The 21,897-nt window shown below is 36.8% G+C and overlaps 1 protein-coding gene across 6 annotated transcripts in view; it reads left to right on the top strand.

Moving 5' to 3' along the window:
* The first annotated feature begins 1,078 nt into the window (after positions 1–1,078).
* Positions 1,079–21,897, top strand: part of camsap2a (calmodulin regulated spectrin-associated protein family, member 2a) — a 40,284-nt gene continuing 19,465 nt past the window's right edge. For 2 of the 6 annotated variants that reach the window (XM_015034221.1, XM_015034219.1), the window contains exons 1-4: positions 1,079–1,740; positions 5,045–5,304; positions 16,774–16,935; positions 18,628–18,708. In XM_015034221.1, the coding sequence (XP_014889707.1) occupies positions 1,602–1,740; positions 5,045–5,304; positions 16,774–16,935; positions 18,628–18,708 (642 nt within the window). In that variant the 5' untranslated portion in view covers positions 1,079–1,601. Of the gene's footprint in view, positions 1,741–5,039; positions 5,305–16,773; positions 16,936–18,627; positions 18,709–21,897 lie in introns of all 6 variants that reach the window. The other 4 variants (XM_015034220.1, XM_015034222.1, XM_015034223.1 and 1 more) reach the window with 4 other exon arrangements.

Here is a 21,897-nt window from a genome sequence, read left to right as displayed (position 1 = left end):
ATATATATATATATATATATATATATAAAAAAAAAAAATTATATATTAAAATAAAAAAAGCAATAAAGCATTCATTACACAACATACAGTATACGGTTGAAACAGAAGTTTACATCCATCAAATAAAAAGAACATGCACACTTTTTTCTCACTGTCTGAAGTTAAATTAGACCAAGCTTCTCAGTTTATTCCTGATACTGACCAAATGTATGTAAAGTTCTGAATTCAAAGAAAGTAAAAAAATACATAAATAAATAATAATAAATCTCATAAAAAATATTTTTGCTAACTTTTCTGGGATTTAACATATAGGAACTATTTTTAACCTAAAGCAAGTGAAGAACTGGTCTGATTTAACTTCTGACAGTGAGGAAAAAATGAGTAGCATATGTGTCTTTTTATTAGCAGATATCTTGTTTTAACTGTAACTGTTCTTCACTTTAAAGAGGAACAGAGGATCTTTGTCAACATTTTGTTTTGTTTTTTTATGATAGCTTGCATATCAAAAAAAATAAATATGAGGAAGGATGTGGACAACCTTCAGACATATTTGATGTGAATAATGTGTAAAAAACTGTGCTGTGCTGTTTTTGTAATATTTTTAAATGTTACAAATTTAATTATTTAAACATATAACAGAAAAAAGGCATCTAAAACTAAGAAAAGCTAAAAATGGTTGAGACAGTTATGAAGAAAGTAAAAACACTTGAAAAGATTGTTATGGGACGTTCACTGTTCTGTATCATAATAGTGGGATAAAGTATCTAGACATTTTATATATGAATATAGCATGCATAATCCAAAACTAACATGTTAACTGTTACAAATAATCTTAAAATGTCCGATTTAATGAACGCGTTCAGTATATGCTGCTAAGGTGCGTTCAGGATGTAAAAATAGAGAAGAAAACTAAGTTATTCAAACCATGACTGTTAACCTTCAGAAGAAAGTTGTAATAATAATATTAATTAATAATTAAATAATTAATTATTAATAATCTGCTGAAACCATGTCCGCAAATTGACGCAATAGCTCGTAAAGCTGCGAGGAACTCTAAGAAGTTGTGTTATCCGACTGAAATAGAAGGCACCACGTGCGCATGCGAACTACCCAACAAAGGTGCGGGACTGGAGAACCTCCGAGCGGTGCGACAGGACAACGGCAGAGGATAGGCTGAATGAAAACGAAAAGACAGAATAGCCAGGTTATAATTACAATGTTTTGTAGATATGTAAGAAAGAAGCTGTCTGCTTCACCACCAAAATAACGGAAACGTTGCTGTTCTCTCTTGAGTCAAAGAACAGCTTTTTCCCCCTCCCGAAAACCTCGAAAACCTGTCCGACGGAGTCCATTTCAGCTGGTCCCACCGAGAGAATGGATGGGAAACCCCAGCACTAGCAACCCGTTCTGTCAGCAAGAGCGAGAAGGACAAAAGCACGACCATCTGTGCGTTTTATGACTGAAAGAGGCTGCCAATAAGCAGTGAGGAGTCATTTCACCTCTCCAGGTTACAGCCGCCTATTGTTTTTTTTTCTCTCCATACATTCCGGTGGTGGGATGCTCCCTTAGGGTTGACTGCATACAGCATCAGCGGAGGAAATATGGGTGAAGTTCAGGACGTCAGGGATGCGAAGAAGAGCTTCGTCGCTCCAGCCATAAAGTCCTTCGAGCATTATGACTTTTCCCGAGCCAAAATCTGTTGCAGCCTCAGATGGCTGGTGTCCAAGGCTTATGGAACAGGTAGGGCAGTATTGTCCATTTTCTTTATTTTCTCTTAATTATCATTTTAAATAAGAAATTTAATTTCATATTTCACATAGTTTATTCAATTCTTTGTTTGTCAGTTTTATTATTCAATCATTTCATGAACACTGCACACGAAGATATCTGGCAGTATCAATAGGCCTATTGTTAGAACCCCCGAAAATTCCTTTTAAAAAGTAGCTTCTTCCCTTTTATTTACAGTTATGTTTTCATTAACCCTCTTTCATAAGCAGTATTCTACAGTTTTGTCACCTGTGGCCATCTTACATTCTGAAATGAACATTAAAAAAACCATTTGTTTTATAGGTGTTGCACTGTCTTAAAATAAGCAACTCTTAGCGTTCTGGATCCAAGTTAAAAACAATCTAAAGACAAACATCACATTTTGAATAAAACATAATTTTCCAGCGGTATCTGCATGGAACATTGTGGAGCTGATTTATGTCATTATTGTTCCACATTGTGATGGTAAATTTCAGTTAAGCCATCGCTCATCTTTTATACCATGATCAGGATGTTCCCAACAATCACCTGGAGCTCTACTATCTGGGTCACCAAGATCTTGATCCAGTGTGGGAATAAATATCAGGGAAAAAGTCCATCTAGTTGGGCGAATGTAATGTTGTCATGCAGAGGCTGAGTGCATAACACATGCTGTAAAAAAAAAAAAAGTCCACCCAATCCTGATGTCAAGCAGTTTGTTACAATCTCAATGTTGGACTTGTTGTTATTGGAATGATGATTGCAATACAATATATTCTACAGCTCCAGATAACAGACAAAGTCTGCTTGACAGTGGGATTGCAGAGAACTTCATATTGTCCAGAAGTGTTTTCTTTTTAATGAGGGAGCTTGGTTTTGAGTGATGGAAGTTTAAGCATTCCGGTTTGTTCCATAATGATGGTTTGCAAACTTATCTCTGATGAAAGTAAATGGTGAGTCAGTGTCTGCGTTTAACACTATGCTTTAAATGGATCTAACGGTTAACAACTAAAAGCATAATTTGATCCAGTATAATATATATATATTTTCAGGCCTGGATAAAATGAAAAAACAAAAAGCCAGTAAAAAAAAAAACTTTTGTTTGTACACTTTACTCCCTGTCCCATTGTCTAAAAGTTCTATCCATTCAGCCATTCATTTATTGTTCTCTCTGTTGTCTACATGACATTTTGACATAAAAGTGAGAAGAAACCTTGTATTGAGCACTATTTTAATGTTTAGCCCCTCTGCTCTGGTGCATTCAGCGAAGCTTGGTGTGTTAGGGCTCATCCTCTCCCGCTGCTGTTTTGCAACAAGCCGGCAAACATGACATCCCTTGCAGACCTTCTGTGTATTTTCAATCAGGACTGAATGAAATGGGTTGATTCCAAAAATATAGCCTTCCTCAGGGAGCGGGAGGGAGGCAGGGAAATAAAAGACAGTGAGCGGGCTCATATCCAGATCCCTGCCTACGCTGTACCGAATGTTCACATTCATCTAGTCTAACTCATTGCAGTAATGCAGGAGCACATCAGGAATATGCAAGTGTGCACAAGATACAAACCACACAGTGGATCGTCTCACAGAAAGCTGCAACACATCATACAGTGATCTCATTTTTAATGCACCAATTCATCTGATGTTATTTATTAGAATTATGCAGACACACAGATCTAATGTGGCATGAATACCTTATTTCCAGTGGTAAGTGACAGGGCTTCTATGAAGATTTATTGAATATGATTAAATAAAACTGCTTAGAAAAATATTCATATCTTCTGCTTTATTCCATTTTATCCATTAATCTTTCTAAGGATAGATTTATTTGTCATTCCTTCCTTTCTTCCTTCTTTTTTTTCTTCCTTTCCTTCCTTGTTTTGACTAATCACTGAAGAAATATCTCCATAAATTTATATGGTCTGCAAGCTGGAAAAGTCTGTAACCTGACACAAAAACATGTTGAAAGCTGGAAACAGTGTTTTATATATATAAAGATATATATGTATGTAAATACTAAAATATAAAGGTACTTAAAATACAGAGATGAATAACAACCATAGGAAAGTTCCTTCAGGAACAAATGTAAATATCAAATGTAAATATCAAACAGGAACAATGAAGAATTAAAGATTAGAATCTGAAGTTACATTTCTTTTTTTCTTTTCTTTTTTTTAACAGATTGTGGTCATATTTTTAAGGGGGATAAAAGCAGTATCTGAATAAGCTCTGGTGTCTGCATCCCTGATTCATAATCACACAGAGTTAATCTCTAAATGTCCTTGTATTTGACCGTCAGGCAGGTGACTGACAGATTTTTGTCTGTGTTTGTCGGAGCTATGTAGTAGAGAACATAACATCAGTGTTAAATGCTAAATGCATGCATGTATTTCTGTTTAGCTAGTGCTACTTTCTCAGTGATAACTTGAGTTTATTATTACAGCAATCAAATGCTTCAGTCCAAAAGGCAAATTTGATGAAGGGAAGTCAGTCGGGGTGGGTTGAATAAAATTTATATTTTTTTGCACAATTAGTGAAATCCTAGTTAATTTTGGCAAATACTTTGTCATTGACTTCTCTGAGGTGATGAACATGCAGCCTAACACTCACATGCAGCCAGTCCCTTTGAAGACGCAGGCAGTGTGGAGGGTTTTCCCAGAGAACTGAAAGCATCACAGATAAAGACGAGTTGAATCGATCGGATTCCGCTCCTCCTGCAGTTTCTATAGCAACACTAAGGTCTATCCGTACGCATCCATGTCAAGAGATAATACAAACATGCAGAGCAAAGAAGTAGTATCAGAAAGGAGGAGATAGATTCAATGACTAATGTTTTAAATTAGTCAGAATTTGTGCATTATGTTTTATTTATTTATCTTTCTTTCCTGAGTTTTGCTTTTGCGTGTCTTCTTTAATTTGTGAAACTAAGACTAAAAGTCTGCGACAGACTGGCGACCTGTCCAGGGTGTACCCCGCCTCTCGCCCGGAACGTTAGCTGGAGATAGGCACCAGCACCCCTCCCGACCCCACTGAGGGACAAGGGTGTTCAGAAAATGGATGGATGGATGGAAGACTAAAAGTGAATAGATTTTTCTTGTCTGATGTTTGTTCCATTTTTGCTTCAGATTTTGATTTCACTTAAAACTGGATTTCGAAAAGGATCATGTTAACATTCTAACAACCAATCATGGAGAAGTCATAGCTCTGTGGTTATCCCATAAGTGCCGTGCTAAACCTGCTGAGCGATTTATGAAACCTTTTAGTTATAAATCCATCCGTTTTCTATCCCACTATTGAACAGACAGCATCCCTGCAGAACTACAGGATCCCTTCTACACTGACCAGTATGAGCAGGAGCACCTGAAGCCCCCTGTGACCAGTCTGCTGCTGTCTGCTGACCTGTACTGCAGGGCCGGCAGCCTCATCCTGAAGAGCGATGCTGCCAAGCCGCTGCTGGGCCACGATGCCGTCATCCAGGCGCTGGCTCAGCGCGGTCTCTACGTCACTGACCAGGACAGACTGGTCACCGAAAGGGACCTGCGAAAGAGGCCTCTACAAATGGTGAGATACTTTGCTTGTTGGTTCTTTTTTGTAGGCATCAGGTTTTAGACTCAAAATCTGATGCCTTGTGTGACCAGTTTTCGCTCAGCTACAGAGGCCTGTTTTGTGCACAAGTCCTTTTTCTCATTCCATATGTCTTACAAGCATTATACTAAGACAGAAGCTGGACAAGCAGGTATGTTAGCTAAAACAAGACAAAACAATTACTATTTTATTTTTTTAGCGTTTTTTTTTGTTTGTTTTATCAGAATGTAAAATGGATGAAGCGCTTTCGAAACAACATGTCTTAAATGTTTGGATAACTTAAGTCCTCAAGGGCCGGTATCCTGCATGTTTTTGTTTTTTCCCTGGTTCAACACAATTGAATCAGATGACGGATCATTAGCAGGCCTCTGCAGAACAGAAACATGCGAAGCAGGTAGGTGGCCCATGTGAATCAGCCGTGTTGATGCAGAGACACATCTAAAGCTGGCAGGACACCGACCCTCGAGGACTGGAGCTGGAGCTGGACTCCCACGTTCTATAATAACTAACATTACAAGCAACAACTTGAGGAAAATGCAAAACAACACTCAACATGTGGGCATTTCAACAAAGATTGGAACCAAAGGCTCAACAGAACACTCTGACTTCAACCTCTGCACTTTGTTGTGTGAGTGTTTATTTCCAATACATTTAGGATGTATTCTCCCATAATTTTTAACTAATTTGTCAGCGTTTGAAATGAGATGGCTTTAAAGGCTTCCCGCTGAGTTCGGATGAGGTTTCCTCATTATTTTGGAGCAAAATCTCAGTAGGATGCAGTGCCGGTTCAGTGAATAGCAATTGAGATGCGATTAACGCACACTGTGCCTGCAGTCTGTTTGTAGACCCTCGCTGCTTTTATTTCTCCTCTATGCTAGTTCAGAAGTTATTTAAGTTTTACGTCAGGATTTACATGCCAGATTTCTAGAGAAGAAGACAAGCAGCTAGTATTTGTATAATTTCACAATAAAGTGGAAAAGCTTATTATACCTCCATCTGTTAATCTTTGGGGGGTGGGGTGGTTTCTGGGTACTGGATTACCCATCCCTTATTACTTCAAAGAGTCTTTCAATTGACCTTGAGCTGTAAGTGGGGTTCACACCAGAATCAAGCCCAGCATGGATCCTGACTGACTGGTTGGCAGGGAATAATGTAAAGCGTTTATGTGTGACAGGGTTTCTAGTGAATGTGAAAATGAGCTGATAGATTAGTGGGAAATGCCAAACAAGTTCTGTCTTTTATACTTTTTCAACTTTCTCCCTTCCCCCCAGTCACCTGCCATATCCCTTCACACCACTTCATGATGGTTGTTTACCTTTTTCAGTTTGGAGCATCAATTATTTACAGCCTGTCAAAATCTGACAGGGCTGCACTTCCTGTGCTCCGTTGAGGTTAGGCTTATCGAAGACCAGAAACAGGAAAAAGATTTCTCTTTTATAAGATGTGGAGAAAACATCCTTAACATGTGACTTCTTTTGAGAGAACAGAACACTCAGCACCTACCTGCAGTTAAAACTGCTAGAGTAGATTCATTACATTTTGCTTCGTGGCACTTTTTATTAAGCATCCTTCCTAACTCAGCAATTTGTGTCCAGGGAAAGAATTTTAGGAATAAGCAAGTCTACGTGATGTCTAAAGCAGCCTCACTCAGTCGGTCAGAAGATGGTGATGCTGATAATGTCTGACTTGTGTCATAACACTGCATATTTTCTGACGTTTTCACTGGGTTTCTAATTTGAATTTGCTTTGCAGTGGTATTTTCTCTGTCGCTCTCTTTTTTTGTCACTGCTCTGCCCACTCATCCCTCTGTCTTCTGCCATGTGATGAATTTGCACACGTGAAGATGCAGAAATCGAATCGCAGATCCCACCTACTCAGTCGCCCACACTGATTCTGTATCCCAGGCTCTATCTTCTCTACCTGATTGGCTTGCAGAGTGTAAAGGAAGGAAAAGCAGGGTTAGACTGACAGTCTGAAGGAATGTTTCTATCCTCATACATTGAAGCTTACAGAAAGCATCACTGGAAGAGAAACGTTCACTGTTTAATTTGGATGATTCTTTTGGCTTCAAAGGCTTTCTGTGCAACTTTGATGAACATCAAAACATTAAGCAGCCTACATAGTTACCTCCAAATAATCTGAGTACAAGTATAGGTACATTTCTTTGCATGATAATAATGCTGCATCAGAGTGTTTTAATATAGAATTTATGTACTACTTCAGACTATTTATGAGTGACTTTAGAATCTAAAATACAGGAAATTTAAATAAATAAAATTTTGATTTTTGTATTTTCATGCATGTCCATTTATCTAATGTTTGTGGCACTTTTTAACAAGATTCAGTGATATAAACTAGCTCTAGATTGCTCCTCAGATCACTGAAGCAGGTCAGAAACAGTGGCTACCATTTAATATACCAACAATCTGATCTGCAGTGCAGTTCTGGTGGTTAATTGTCTTGCTCAAAGGCAGCTCTGCTCCTCAATTATCACTGCTCATATCCACCAATAGCCTTAGGAAATTAGCATCACAAAGGAGCAGGTGGTTAATTCACGCTATATCATACATACTGATGAAAATTATTCTAGTTATATGATCAATTTGTGCATCACTTTGAGTCAGTGAGTCACTTTAAATGCTTGTTTATCCATCACTTCTCAATTTAATGCATACAGCTCAGAATTTCTTGCAAGGAAGTAAATCCAACATCGTTAGCAATACACACGTCAGGGGGTGAGATTGCATTGAGATGGCATTTCTTCAAAAAAGCTGAACAGTTTAAATCATAACTTTCAAAACATATCAAGATGATGATTATATTGAGAGGAAGAGAGTGTAAAAATGTTTTTTTTTTTTTGTTTTTTTTTTAAAGAAAGGCATGATATGTTAGTGGCTACTGCTAGAAGTGTAAATTAGTTGGTGATGTTTTACATTGGAGAGGATTGTCCATTGTAGTCGGACACAATTTATTCTAGCTAAATGACATGAGTTCTTACTGATAAGTGTCGTCTGTAACTATGGAAAATAATTTTTTTTTATAACTTTATTATTTACCAAAGTGGATGGAAATGGTGCATGTCCAGGCTATGATTCTTTCATGTACGTAAACGAGACTGGCAGGCTGTGACTGGAGAGCATTAATCAGAGACAAGAGGGTCACTGTAAATAAAGACATGCAGAGGTGGGAGAATCTGTTGACAGGATTGTTATTGTATTCAACAAATCTGGTTTATGCCAAAAAAAAAAAAAAAAAGTCATGGACTAAGAGAAAGCATGAAGACAGAGTCCCAACAATGATACAATAGTGTTTGGATTGCTTGTCCTCAACCCCACAGGTGAGCAGTATTTACCTTTTTCCTGGAGGCAGTATTAGTTTTTCAGTAACAAGAAGCTGCTCCAGAGAAGGACAGAAGGTTAATACAGGGTAGGAAAGACATACAGCCAGAGCTACACTAGTACTGTTCAGTACACTAGTACTGTTCAGTACACTAGTACTATTTAGATGGAAACACAATATGTTGGCATGGCCCAGTTGTCAATTTTAAATCACATCTGTGGAAAAACTTGACAAGTGTCGTTTACAAATTCCATTCATCCAGTCTGAGCTATTTCGGAAAAAAAAAAAAGGACAAAAATTTCACTCTAGATGTGAATACCAGCAGTTATACTTGAAAGACTGACATTTTTTGAAAAATGTGGTTCTGCAAAGTATGATTTAACCTGACAGAATGTAAAACTTTCAAGGATTTACTTGTTCAAGGCCGTTTATGTACTTCAGTCATAATTACACATTATTACAAGAAATTTGATCAAATAATCCAGAAACTTGCAATCAAAACATGAAATGAAGGATTGATTTCTAACATATTATGCTTTATATAATAAAAAAAGGAGGTTTTGCCCAGCTTGATTTTAGTCTATGGATAAATGGGGTCGTGTTCAATTAGCACATGTTGCTGTTAACGATATCAACAGCAACAGCAGCAACAGTAGTTTTCAGAAAGACTTGTTGGTTACATTTTTTTTCGACTATGTGATGTAACAGATGTGAATCTTACACAGAGGCGCTTTATTCATTTGTGTTTCTAAGCATGGTACATTTAAAACAGAGTCATCTGAGTAAGTAATTAACTCACCATATATTGACTCAATATTAGTTTTTCAGCTACGCAGTGATGTGCTGTCTCCTGTTCAGCTTGGATGAATTTGGAGAGTTAATTTCCTCCTATTATTTTACCTCCTTTTTCTCTGCCTCCATCACAACCCTTATTGGGCTGGCGCTTTCGTTTCCATGGTTACACTCCCGTAGGTTGAGGGCTGCTTTCGTGTGTGTGTGGTGGTGGATGCAAGAGTGGGGGTGCTTGTGCCTGCATATGTTGTATTCAGCACGATGAGCTTGTATGTTCTGCATGCATTTGAACATGTCTGCTGTGTGTGTTTGTGTGTGTACGCATGTGTGCATGTGTGTGTGTGTGTGTGTGTAGTAAGGACTGTAGTGGTGTTGAAAGGCTGTGAAAGGGAGAATGCTGAAATGTTGGCTTCATCCAAGCAGGCAGATGGCATTTCTAAGACTCTGTATCTCACACTATGATACCCCTCCTTACACACACATTCATATGCAGAACTAAGGAAAGCTCTTGTGGGGACCAAGCCGAGCATCGACTTTACACAACTATGTTACATTAGCAGTGCCTGTAGTGACTTATGCATAGCACTCTGAAACTTCTCTCTTATGTGATTGAAAAATAAATACAAGTGAATTTAATATGCCTTGATTTTAATAATCTATTAGCAAACAGTGAGAAGCTAAACAGAAAGATCTAACTGATGACCAGTCAAGTTATTTCTGTCTGATTCTGGCTTAATCGTAGTAAATATATTTGGAAAATGTCATAAATGACTCCCAGGCTGTGAGTAAAATATGGCTGGATCATCAACAGTGAGGATATCTTTTGGCAAGAGAGCTGAATCTCTGTGTTCATGAGAGCATAATAAAAACACTCCCAAGATCTTATGTCCAGATTGTTTCGATCTTCTCTTTAATTGCTTGCATTGTTTTGTTCGGATAAAAAATTGAAAATGCTTAAACAGTATGTTCCTTTATATTTTTTAAAGGCATGCTTTCTCTTCTGCTCTGTTTTTCTTGTGCATCTTTTTTTTTTGTTTGTTTGTTTTTTGGCATTTCCGGCATACCATATGAGAAAGCTGGTTGCCTAGATTTGCCAGGGCAGCTTTACTCTACAGAAAGGATATCTGGAGATGGTGTTATGAATGTGTGATTGATTTATTACGTCAGGGTTGCACCTTGTATCAAAGTAGACAAGTCACACTGATGAAACAATGTACTCTTGTATATTATTGTATCCAAAGCCTTATTAAGATCACAGATACGTTGCTATTTCTCCCCTAATAAAGCATGAACAATTTGCTTCATTTATTTAATAGAGTCATACCAGTGAAATACCCATCTGTATTTTAAAATCTCTTGATTTTCAGTAGTAGTAGTACAAGCATTTCTTGCACACAGTTAATTATTGGTTGTAAAAAAAAAATCTGTTTAAACTTCTGATTTTGAACTGCTTCACTAAAATGTTTCACCTTTTGATTACTGTGGCCATACTTTAAGCCTATTAAGCGTTCTTAAATCTCCTTAGAGTTTAAAGAAGGGATTTTATGACTAATATCTCACCCTCTGCAGTTATTGAAAGCTGTGGATTACAGGGTTGTAATGCAGCAGTAATGAATATTTATTTAAAATATTACCTGTGTCTGATTTGGTAGCTTTCTTTGTTCTATGCAAACTAACACTAAATGAGCATTTGAGATAGAAAATGTGTAGCTAGATGTTATATGATTTATCATGGCAACATTTAGGAAATATTTGCAGATGATCTGTTGATATGTTCTTGGTCAGACCCACTTCACTTCAATTCACAGTATCAAGCAAACAACATATAATTGTGCTTGTCTTTATTTAACTTTTGCTTTACTGATGCTTTTCTGGCCATCATGCCTCTGTGCTATTGCCACATTTTTCACCTCACCACCTTGAAAATCTGTATGTCAGATTTCTGTGCCTCCATCATCAGTTGTAATGTTACTGTCAAAGACTCTGAAGAGACCATAAAGATGGTTTCTGATCTTTATTGTTGTGAGGTTGTCTTAGACCTGAGTTAGATGCATTTTAAAAAAGCTAATGAAATCAAGACCGCATTTTCCCTTTTCCTGACAGAACAGCGGTGATTATGCTGCAGAAAATACTGTTGCCCTCCTTTACTGATTCATGCCGAACAAAAGAAAGGCAGCAGAGAAAGCTCCTAGAGAGGGATTTTTAATAGCATGCAATACAGCACTTTGAAGTTTAATTTGAACTACTCCATTAGGTTCCACAGCCACTTTGATTAAAATGAGGTTTATTACGCAAGTGCTATGTTACTTCTATCTGCATACAATATTTTTTCAAACCAGAGGCCTCTTTCAGCACATACTTGAGGGTCAACACTGGCTAGGAACACTGATCTAAGGTTAGCTTTGAGGTTTTCACCTAATTGCTAGGCTCTTTTTGTATTCAGGGGGAAGGTATGCTGCTCCAAACATTCGATGCCAGACCTCACAGTTGGCATTTTGGAGATGTTAAAATCTGCATGTGTGAAACTGTGTGTGAGAGCACTTTTAATCGGGTTCTTTGGTGGACTACTGAAGACAACCTACCATATATCCAACTGAAAGTTAAAACCAATTGGAGATGATCTGAGTAAGGAAGACTATACATGTATGAAAATACATTTATGCTTGAGTATTTTACTCCTTCAGCAAGAGAAAAATGCAGTTAAACCTACCTACTTGTTGACTGAGCTTGTTCATGCTGCTTTGGTTAATCTAGACTTGGATTTTTGATTAAATATCTTCTCCAGATGAAAATTCTTAAATTTGGTACACATTTATAGTATCTTTTCACCTTTCTAATTAGATGCCACTTTATGCATTTTTTTTTTACTTTTTTTGCATATTTTAAGACTTCATCCATATGCTCCTTACCTGCCAGTGCATAAATAAAAAGGCAAAGTGCATGTAAAAGGTTAAAACCTTTTTTTTCCACAGTATAGCATTTTCTATTTTCAGAACATTTTCTGACCTCTGAAGAGACCGAAGAGAGATACAGCTAAGTGGTTTTCCATGTCCAGCAGAGTACTTACCTGAAATTAGACAACTTCAGTTTCTCTGCTTTAGCCTAGAACTTTCACAGGAGAACCATACTACTAAAAACAGATCATATTTCAGTGTTATTTTGTGCTCAAACTAATTTTAAATGGATATTTTGCTTTGATTGCTTTGTATTGTGTGAGTTCAAAACACTTTGTTTAGTGGAATTTCTTTTCTATAAATAGTCATTAAAGCCTTGACATGTGGGATTTTCCTGTGTAACAGAGTATTTGTAGTACTAACCTCCAGCTGCATATTTTCTGAAGAAATAAAGTCAGTGTGGTGATTCTAATGGTTTCCTAAAGATCTTTTTCTATGCTTTGCCTCAGTAGCTGGGAAGATGAATGCATTGCATATGCTTATTATCATCAAAGCCTACTAAAGGTTCAAAGTACTGACTACCGAGATTTTTGTTGGATTTACAATGGACACATGATTGTGCAGAAAAATACATTGCAGACACTCTTTAGCAGGTCTCTGTGGTTCACATTTGCAATTCTTTTATGCGATGCTAAGTCAACCTTCTACAAAGGATTAGCCATCTTTTTTTTTTTCAATGCAGTATTAAAGATGAGCGGTATTTACCTTTTTCCTCAGAGAGCGTGCTGTGTGGCAATACAATGGAAACAGGATATCGACCATGAAGCTGCATCTCTTTACCTCCTGGGGAATCAGCTTAAGATTTATGGATTCAATTGGGTGAAAAAGCAACAATATGTGTGTTTTATTCTTCAAAGTATGTTGGCGTATTAGTGACTGCATGGTTTAAAAGGGATTTTATTATGATTATAGTGATCAAATACCTCACTACATATTTTTATAGTTATCAGGCAGAATTTTTGATCTTGTCAAAACTAAGTCAAACAGCAGCAATCTTTTTGGAATCTTAATAGTGCCCCAGTCAAGGCGTCTGATCTTCGTGAGCTAGAGCGATCTATTGAAATTTAGCAAAGCAGCTGCAAGTATGTGTAGTTGGAGGAGTTTGATGCTAATTGTTGCGGATAGAAAGCATATGTGCACTGCAAACCTAAAGGTTATAAACCATCATGATATAACGGGGGAAAAAAATCTCTACTACAAATGTCAGGGTGGATTTGTTACAACAGCAATAAAGCTTTGGTCTTCATTCTTTTTCCCCTTTATCCTCCCTACATCCATTCAGTTGCTACATCCATTCGGTCTTTACATATCCTACTATATTTAATCAGAAGTGGATTCATACTCCCAGGATCCTTTGTCATTTGGTATACAGTTCTGTGTCTGGCACTGTAAATAACCTGAAATATGTTTTTTGGTGCATAAGCATGCCAAAGCTTTTGTGTACTGTTGCACAGACCAATTAGAGAGGCCTTTTCTAAATTTAGATAAATACCATTAGACATTTGTATTTGTTTTGTTACAACAGATGCTTTGTTACAGGATTAGGTCGTAACTTGGCTAGTTGGCAGCTCCGCTGCAGACTAAAAGCAGAAATTGTTGCCATTCTGTAAACAATAAAGTTAACAAATAAGCTTCTCAAAGAGAAAAGTATTAATCCACTTACATGAATATCAATCAATCTCAAAACAGCCTTAAAATCCATGAACCAGTATGATAATTTCAAAGTATAATATTGACTGTTACTGTTACTCTGCTATAGTTGTACTTTTATGAACAAGAGATTGCACCTATTTTTCAGCGCCGTCTGACTAACCAGAGTCTCAGGATTTCAAATTTTGAGATTTTTTTCTTTTATCCTTTCTTACAATTTTACATGTTTAAATTGTGAACAATGTAGCTATATATGCAAAACAGAACAAGTAATTTTTTAATTACTGAGGCATTAAAACTTAACTGAGTTTGTACACCCGACAAACTGATCAGTGTCCTATTTTAACCGTGACCAGATTTTTACCTCAGTAAAATAATGACCACAACATAGTCTGGCGATGAGACAATATTTACTATCACTATATCAACATCTATAGTGTGAGTAGTGTGAGGAGCTCCTAAATCTGAAGTAGTGTTTTCACTGTAACACATCTTCCCTCACATTACCCTGACAACATTCAAAATAATTAGAGACTGTGGGTCTGTGGTTTACTTAACAAGATTAACTCCCCCTGTTGTCATTTTATGTTATCAGACCAGATTACATCCAAATCAATATTGTGATGTTACTTAGCAGATGTGCTCCTAAAGAGTCTTTTGAGGGTTCTCAATGATCTCTTGGCTTTTTTAAAATTACTGTTGCTTTACATCAAGTGTCTTGTTGCACAAGTGTAGAAAAAAATTTAGTTTTAAAAACTAGTGATAGTATCTTTGTGCCTGTCTGAGTATGCGTGTCTCTGGGATTATGTTAAACACTGTTTGGACAGGCTTATTGAGGGCCAGTAGGAACTAGTTTGGCAGTGTGTTATTAGATGTGGTTGTTTTGGTGCTCTGATGCCAAATTACAGTTAGAGGAAATGAAACATCACACTAATGAGATTTCACACAGTTAATTTAGTCTGAGCTGCAAATTCTCCATCATTATTAGATTGATAGATTATTTTCATTCTTTAATTTAGGGAGAATCTTATGAATAAATCTGTCCATAGTATTTTATCACATTTCAAAGATAATGAATTAATTGTTTCAGGTTTCTAAGACTTTGTTCATAGAAATTAGTGGCAGAGCAAGTTGTTCATCTAAATGGTAAGTTTACAGCTAAATAACAAGGAATGCTGAGTGAAGATGCTAATATGATGCAATAATCTAAATATTCGACTGCTTCATTCCTTTTTTTTTCTTTTTTTTTTACTTAGGAAGGACTTTAGATTATTGCTGGCCAATCATTTCTACAGAGACAATGCTTGAATAATTACAGGTTTTCATAGTTATTTCTGTATGCCAAAACAATTTATCCAATTTTATTTAAATATGTTAAAGTGTGCTGAACAACTAAGACTACATGACCAGGACTGTGACTATTGCTATGATTCTGGATGCTTCGATTTACAAAGCATATGTATTTAGACCATTGTTTGTTTTTTTTGCCATTTACTGGATTGAAAATGTGACTTGAGTTCAATAAACATTGTGTATTCACGATTTTATGGAAACAGAGAGACTTTGTAAAATCTCAGATATTTTTAGGGGTTTGTAAAATCATCGAGCAAGCCTAGTTTTCTTTAAAAGTAAGGTAGGTAGGTATCATCCATATTTTACGTAATTAGCTGTTGAAAACATTATGCAACAAAAACCTGATAGATGCAGCAATATACTTTTCAAATAAAAACCTGGGATTTTGCAATAACAAGTGGAGCAACCACATATAATAGATGACACTTATGTCACATGAACTCTGCTGCCCGAAATATGCTTTAATTGGATTCTCAAAGGCTAACAGTCACTGCGAGAAAACTGGGTCTCGTAACAGGGGATGAAAGGGATGGAGACACTTGTTTCCAGGGCAACGGAAACAATGGGTTTAAGCTAAGGTTCATCAGATGTTCATTAGAGAAAAGCGATTTTATTTTCATTTTAATGGTGTTCAATTTTGTCAAATGGCCGGTACTTTTTAATTCTCTGTGAATCTGACGAGTCTCATCGCCAGACTATGTTGTGGTCATTATCTTACTGAGGTAAAAATCTGGTCACGGTTAAAATAGGACACTGATCAGTGTGTCGGGTGTACAAACTCAGTTAAGTTTTTTTAATTGCTCATTCTCTGTTTCATTTCTCACAGCTTGCAGTTACTTATCTTAAGATCCTATTTCTTGTAAAGTGAAGAGAATATTATGTTGATTGTTCGAGACTCAGCTGTGTGTGATTTACCCCAGATGTCGGAGTTGCGAATGACATCACACCCAATTACACTGTTCTGTTCAAAAAATGGGATTTTCTCATTCTTTGGGCGCTAACTACTGGAAATAAATGCTGCTAATAATATACTAATCATTTTCAATTACATATGCATTAAAATAGCACAGAAAAAATGTTGTCAAATAACAATTTCATAGCACTATGTGTTTTAATGTATCTGATTTATTAGGATACAAATAATCAAATGCACTAATAAAGAATAATGTCCTTATTTACTAAATTATGTTTGCCCTTCTGCCATATTTTACACAAGTCTAATATGACACAAGACAAAAAGTCAGACTTTGGAAAAGTTAAGACACTCCACCATTAATGTGGATAAACTGGACCAGCCCTTAACTGCACATGAACTGTTAGTTTTCACCTGCTAACTATTGTGCTGTTGTTCTCCCAGGGTGCCCACTTGGCCATGATCGACACTCTGATGATGGCGTACACAGTAGAGACGGTAAATGTGGAGAAGGTAATGGCTTGCACTCATCAGTATTCATCCGGCGACTCTGAGGAGGAAAGACCATATGATATAGAGGACGCTGTGACCACCTGGATTAACAAGGTTTGGTCTTGTTTTTCTGTTGCAGTTAAAGGCTTTAATCCCTGAAATTATATTAATTCCAATGTCTAGAATTGTATCTGCTTATCCATACAAAATGTAGGTTACTGTTTGTTTAACAGAAAATAAAACATTTCTCAATTAAAAACTAAAACTTGTATTAGACTGACTGACGGAACTTAACATAAATACATTACCTTGGGAAAATATTCACACCCTTTAAAATCTTTCACATTTTGTCACATCAGTGTGTAACAACCTGCAGTATATTGAAATTTTATGTGGCAGTTCAACACAAGATACATGATTGTGGATTTTTTTTTCTCTCTCTTTTTCCTTCCAGTTTGCTGCAAGTCTTTCTGTAAACTGGGACTTGCATTGTTTATTATCCCCTGTAGTCTGGTACTGCTAAATAAATTTCAGTTCAAACAATTGTTTTCAGAAGACATCAATTCAATAAACAGAGTCCGTCTGTGTATGATTAAATCTCAGTATAGACACAGCTATTTTTTGAGGGCCTTTCTCAAAAAATAATGTCCTTCAGCTGAAGGACATTATGAATAGTGTTGGTGGCTGAACATCTGCACTGACAAGCAAGTACAACATTAATCACAGAAGTAGTTTGCAGTATCATCGTAACTCTGGGGGAGTAAGTTTGTCACTCTATTTGTAAAAACTTTGACGCCATGTTTTATTTGCATTACTGTTGGCAATTATGCACTACTTTATATTAGCCTGTCATGAATTTCAAATAAACAACTTTGAAGGTCGTGTTTGTAAAAGATTTCAGAGGTATGAATACATTTGCAAGGCACTGTTGTTACAGCATAAACCTCTCTGTAAAAGAACACAGCTTATTATCTATCTAGACTTGTAAGACAGGACTGAGGAACACGCAGGGACTCATTTTAGATGATAAAACAAAAGGGCAACATAAATTTGGAACTTCTAACTGAACCAAACAGGATATGGGCTTATGTCAATCTAAACCAGTTATCTCTACAAATGACATTCACACTGTTGCTTGTGGAAATGGATAACTCAACAAACACTCTGCTCATCTGGCATTTATGATATAAAATGGGTAAACAAAATCAGTTTCTCACAAAAAGCCCTCTCAGTGTCCTATATGAATTTGCAAAAAGCCACTTAATAGCTTGAAAACAAAACATTCTTCTAGTAGCAAAGGAATAATTTAACACTATGCTATTACAACAAATATAACATGAGATTTGAACCTGCACTACTTATAAATCAAATCAGCTGTTAATATATTTCTCCCATCCACATAAATTGCAACATGGTTGCTTTTGCAGGGCTGCATGCACAGATGGCTCGCAGACGCACTGGAGCAGAATCCAGTCAGACTCTGTTTACATTCTTCTAGCTGCAGCTCTGGAGGGCTTCCAGATCTGGGCTTCCAACACACTCAGAGCAGACAAAGCGTTGCAGGAGGTGTGGTCATGGTCTCCCGCTAGAAAGGCATATGGCTCCCCGTTGGAATACTCACTACTTCCACAGCGTGCAGTTTATAGCACACTGAATTAAAACAAGTAAAATCAAATCCTCTGTGTTTTGCAATGTAAAACCATCATTGTTTAATTTATTTAATCACTTGGAGCTGCTTTTTACATTCTCAAAGATGTTGTTTCTTTCTTTGATAATAGAGTATTATTTTTTTTCCTCCCCCTTTAGGTAAATGAGTATCTGAAAGACGTTGCTCAGGAACAGAAGAAGAAGGAGACACAGAGTGCTGAGCAGACTGGGAGTCCTAGGGTGGGTGTTTTCTTTTGACTTTTGTCATCTAGCTGTAACACTTCACACACTGCATATACTGTACACTGTGTGATGGACACATTCAATTGAGCTGAGTGAAATCCTTGGCTCCGAGTAATGGATTTACCACAGCATTTCTCTTTGACTGGCACTTATTTTTCCCAGACCTCTGTGTTACTACAGTATCTCAGACAAGTTTCTTGGCTGTGTGAAGCTGTTTAAACTCAGCCAGCATCAGAAAAAATCGCATTCAGATATTTTTGTTTCACTGTTGGTTTAATGAATATCAAACCGAGAGATTAGATATTAAAGGCATTGATGTTTACCCACTCATCTTTTGAATGTTTGTCAGAGGGTCAGGACTATCCAGTCTAATAAGATAAGCAGTTATTTAGTCTTGGTTGAACCTTGTTCAGGATTCGCCCGCAGTCACAGATCGCTTATGTAACTTTCTCCAGAATCAGTGCTTATTTTTCATACTCTAAGACACGGAGGTGATGCCTATGTTTTTTATTTTTTTTTATGTATAACTGAAATAGTCTCTGTATTCTGCCTGTTTGAGTCTGTTTACCAAAACAGTTTCTTACCCATTGAGTATTGCAAGAACTCATTAATGCTCGACATATATCACAATGAGCATTTCATTCTTTAGATAACATGCATTGACAGAAATGTGCACAAAAAGTTGTATTGCATTTGATGTTCATACAGATTACAACTGTATGCTGTTTTAAAAGCACTATTCTCTAATTTGCAAAACAATTAAATTAAATATATATTCAGGTGACTGGTCAATTAAAACAGCTATAATTATAGTATTTTTTTAAGGTCCGCATCATTTAGATAACTGAAACTATGTGATGGAAATAGACAATTTAGGCATAGTAACAGCTTCTTTCATATTCATTTACATCCTTATTGCAGTAAATACCACAACATATGATAAAATTTAAGTTCAAATTATATTGCATGCAAGAACTTTTTTTTTTAATTATTATTTTTTTCATTATTTTTTTCATTATTATTATTATTTCCATGACCGATGAGTGATGCTAACGTACTCCTCTGTAAAATTGGATTCAAGTTTCTCCATAGTGCAGCTGTTTGTAAGATTTTGACTCTTCCAGTAATACATACAGCCGGTGTCTGATTTTATGGCATCTTTATCATAGCAATTTATTATCCAGTAGCAATAAAAATGGATCATAGTTTGCTACTGAAGGGGGAGTGGATGTACCTAGTATTTTTATGGCTCCACTTTGTTTTAGCATCTGTGATGCATTTATTATTATGCAGCAGTGAGGAGAGTTCCAAACAACATGTCAGAGGGAGGAAGAGGAGGTGAATGATGTCACTCATGGACTCACCTTCATGTTTATCCTTCATGCCTTGTCTGTCCGTCTCCCTTCCATGTCCTTGAATAGTCACTGCCAGCAGTTTTAAGGAAAGGATTGACTTTTGAAATGCTGCTGTGACTTCCTCTCTGTCACCTGGACCTTAAACATGTTCAGGGACTGAGACAAAATTATTTTATTCATTACTGACATATTGTTGTCATGTGTCCTACCACCATTTCTTTTGCCCCCAAGGGAAAAAAAAAAATGTTTCTTTTTATTTTTTCCATCTCTCTCTCCCAAGTTATGCCGTACAACACACTCTGACATAACACCATTGGTGTTGCTTCATTTTAAAGATGTTAAAAGCCCATCTCATGCTAAACTGGCAGCTCAACTGCCTTGTTTTGACCTCCAGAGATGGAGAACTGCACTTCCTTTTCTGAGGGCTGCACAGTGTTTGACGATGATCTGACCAGTCAGTGTGCAGACACAGCAGTGCATGCCTCAGCTATCCTTCACAAACACACAGCAAGGCACACATGCTTTAACTGGTGAAGTGGAACCAGAAAGTGAAATCATATCCTCATTGAATCTTCTGAGCGTTTTTTGTACTACAAAAACTGAATGGTAAACATGGTCACTTATTGTTACCTATTTAGCCTGGTCTGATGCTGTCTTTTGGGTGAAAACATATCCCCTTGTTTGGCCCATGAGCTGTGGAGTTGACCTTCCACTGTCCTCATGAACCTCGAAGCTACTAGCCCTAAATGCTGTGTGTGTGTTGGTGTTGCGTCCTTGTTGTGACTTCTATGTCTTTTGCTTATGGCAGACTTTGCTCTAGTTTAATAGACAAACTCGCTAAATGCTTCATTTGAACATATTCAGATGAACTAATGTATGTAACAGACAGATTTCAGGCTCTCTGGACAACTCTAATTGTTGTTAAGTCTAAAGTTATTTGTACCATCCAACCAAAACTTTAGCAAAACATCAAATCACTCTCATTGCAGCAATTGCATAATAACTTATATGTTAGGTAGGTAATTTATTATTGTAATGGGGATGTGGTAAAGTGCAAACTTTTTAGCATATCTATTTAGATTAAACATGTTATAATACTGTGTATGATATCATTTTGTCATGCACCAATCAATCAGGCAGTGATCAAAAGGTGGCAATTTCCAACTGTTTAACTCTAAACAGTGATCAGCAGGTAATGTACTGGAAAATATGTCCTTTAAGTGCCCCAAAACTGAAATCTCGCACTTTTTTCTGTCTGTAAACACATCAAAAGACAGCATGTTTTTTTGTTGTTTTTTTTTATTTAGTCAAGCTTAGATAACGGTAAGGCTCACGGGTTTTGATGCATAATTGGGAACAATTTTGAAATCTCTTCATTATGTTGAGTTCAAAATCACAGTATATATCAAGGATCCTCCAGCAGACAAAATAACCCTTGATACCCAAAGAGAACTATAGTTAAAAGTTTTACTTTAAATAATCAGTGGTTTGCTATTCATTTTCTTAGAAGAAAGGTAAATTGTCATTATGAGAGGGAAAATAGAGTTACTAAAAACCAGTTGCCTTCAAAGAAGTCCAATGTTACATTTGCTACCTCCAGCAGCTTTGTGTCCCTCACCCTCACTCTCCTACTGTCTGCTGTAGGTCTGCAGTTAGTATGAGTCACGCAAACAGACAGTGAGAGACACACACACCCTTCTAGGGCAGTCGAGGCGACACTGACTTTATTTTATCCCATCAATTATTTGTAGGGGTGATGGTGGCAACATGACTAGTGTTTGGAAGGTTGATTTATTTTTTCCTCTAAGGACTTTATGTGCCCTCATGGGTT

The sequence above is a fragment of the Poecilia latipinna genome, unplaced genomic scaffold, assembly GCF_001443285.1.
Source record: "Poecilia latipinna isolate Pla-1442-1.1 unplaced genomic scaffold, P_latipinna-1.0 Scaffold291, whole genome shotgun sequence".
Lineage (NCBI taxonomy): Eukaryota > Metazoa > Chordata > Actinopteri > Cyprinodontiformes > Poeciliidae > Poecilia > Poecilia latipinna.
The sequence above is the reverse complement of the archived record's forward strand: the minus strand, read 5'-3'. Positions and strand labels throughout refer to the sequence as shown.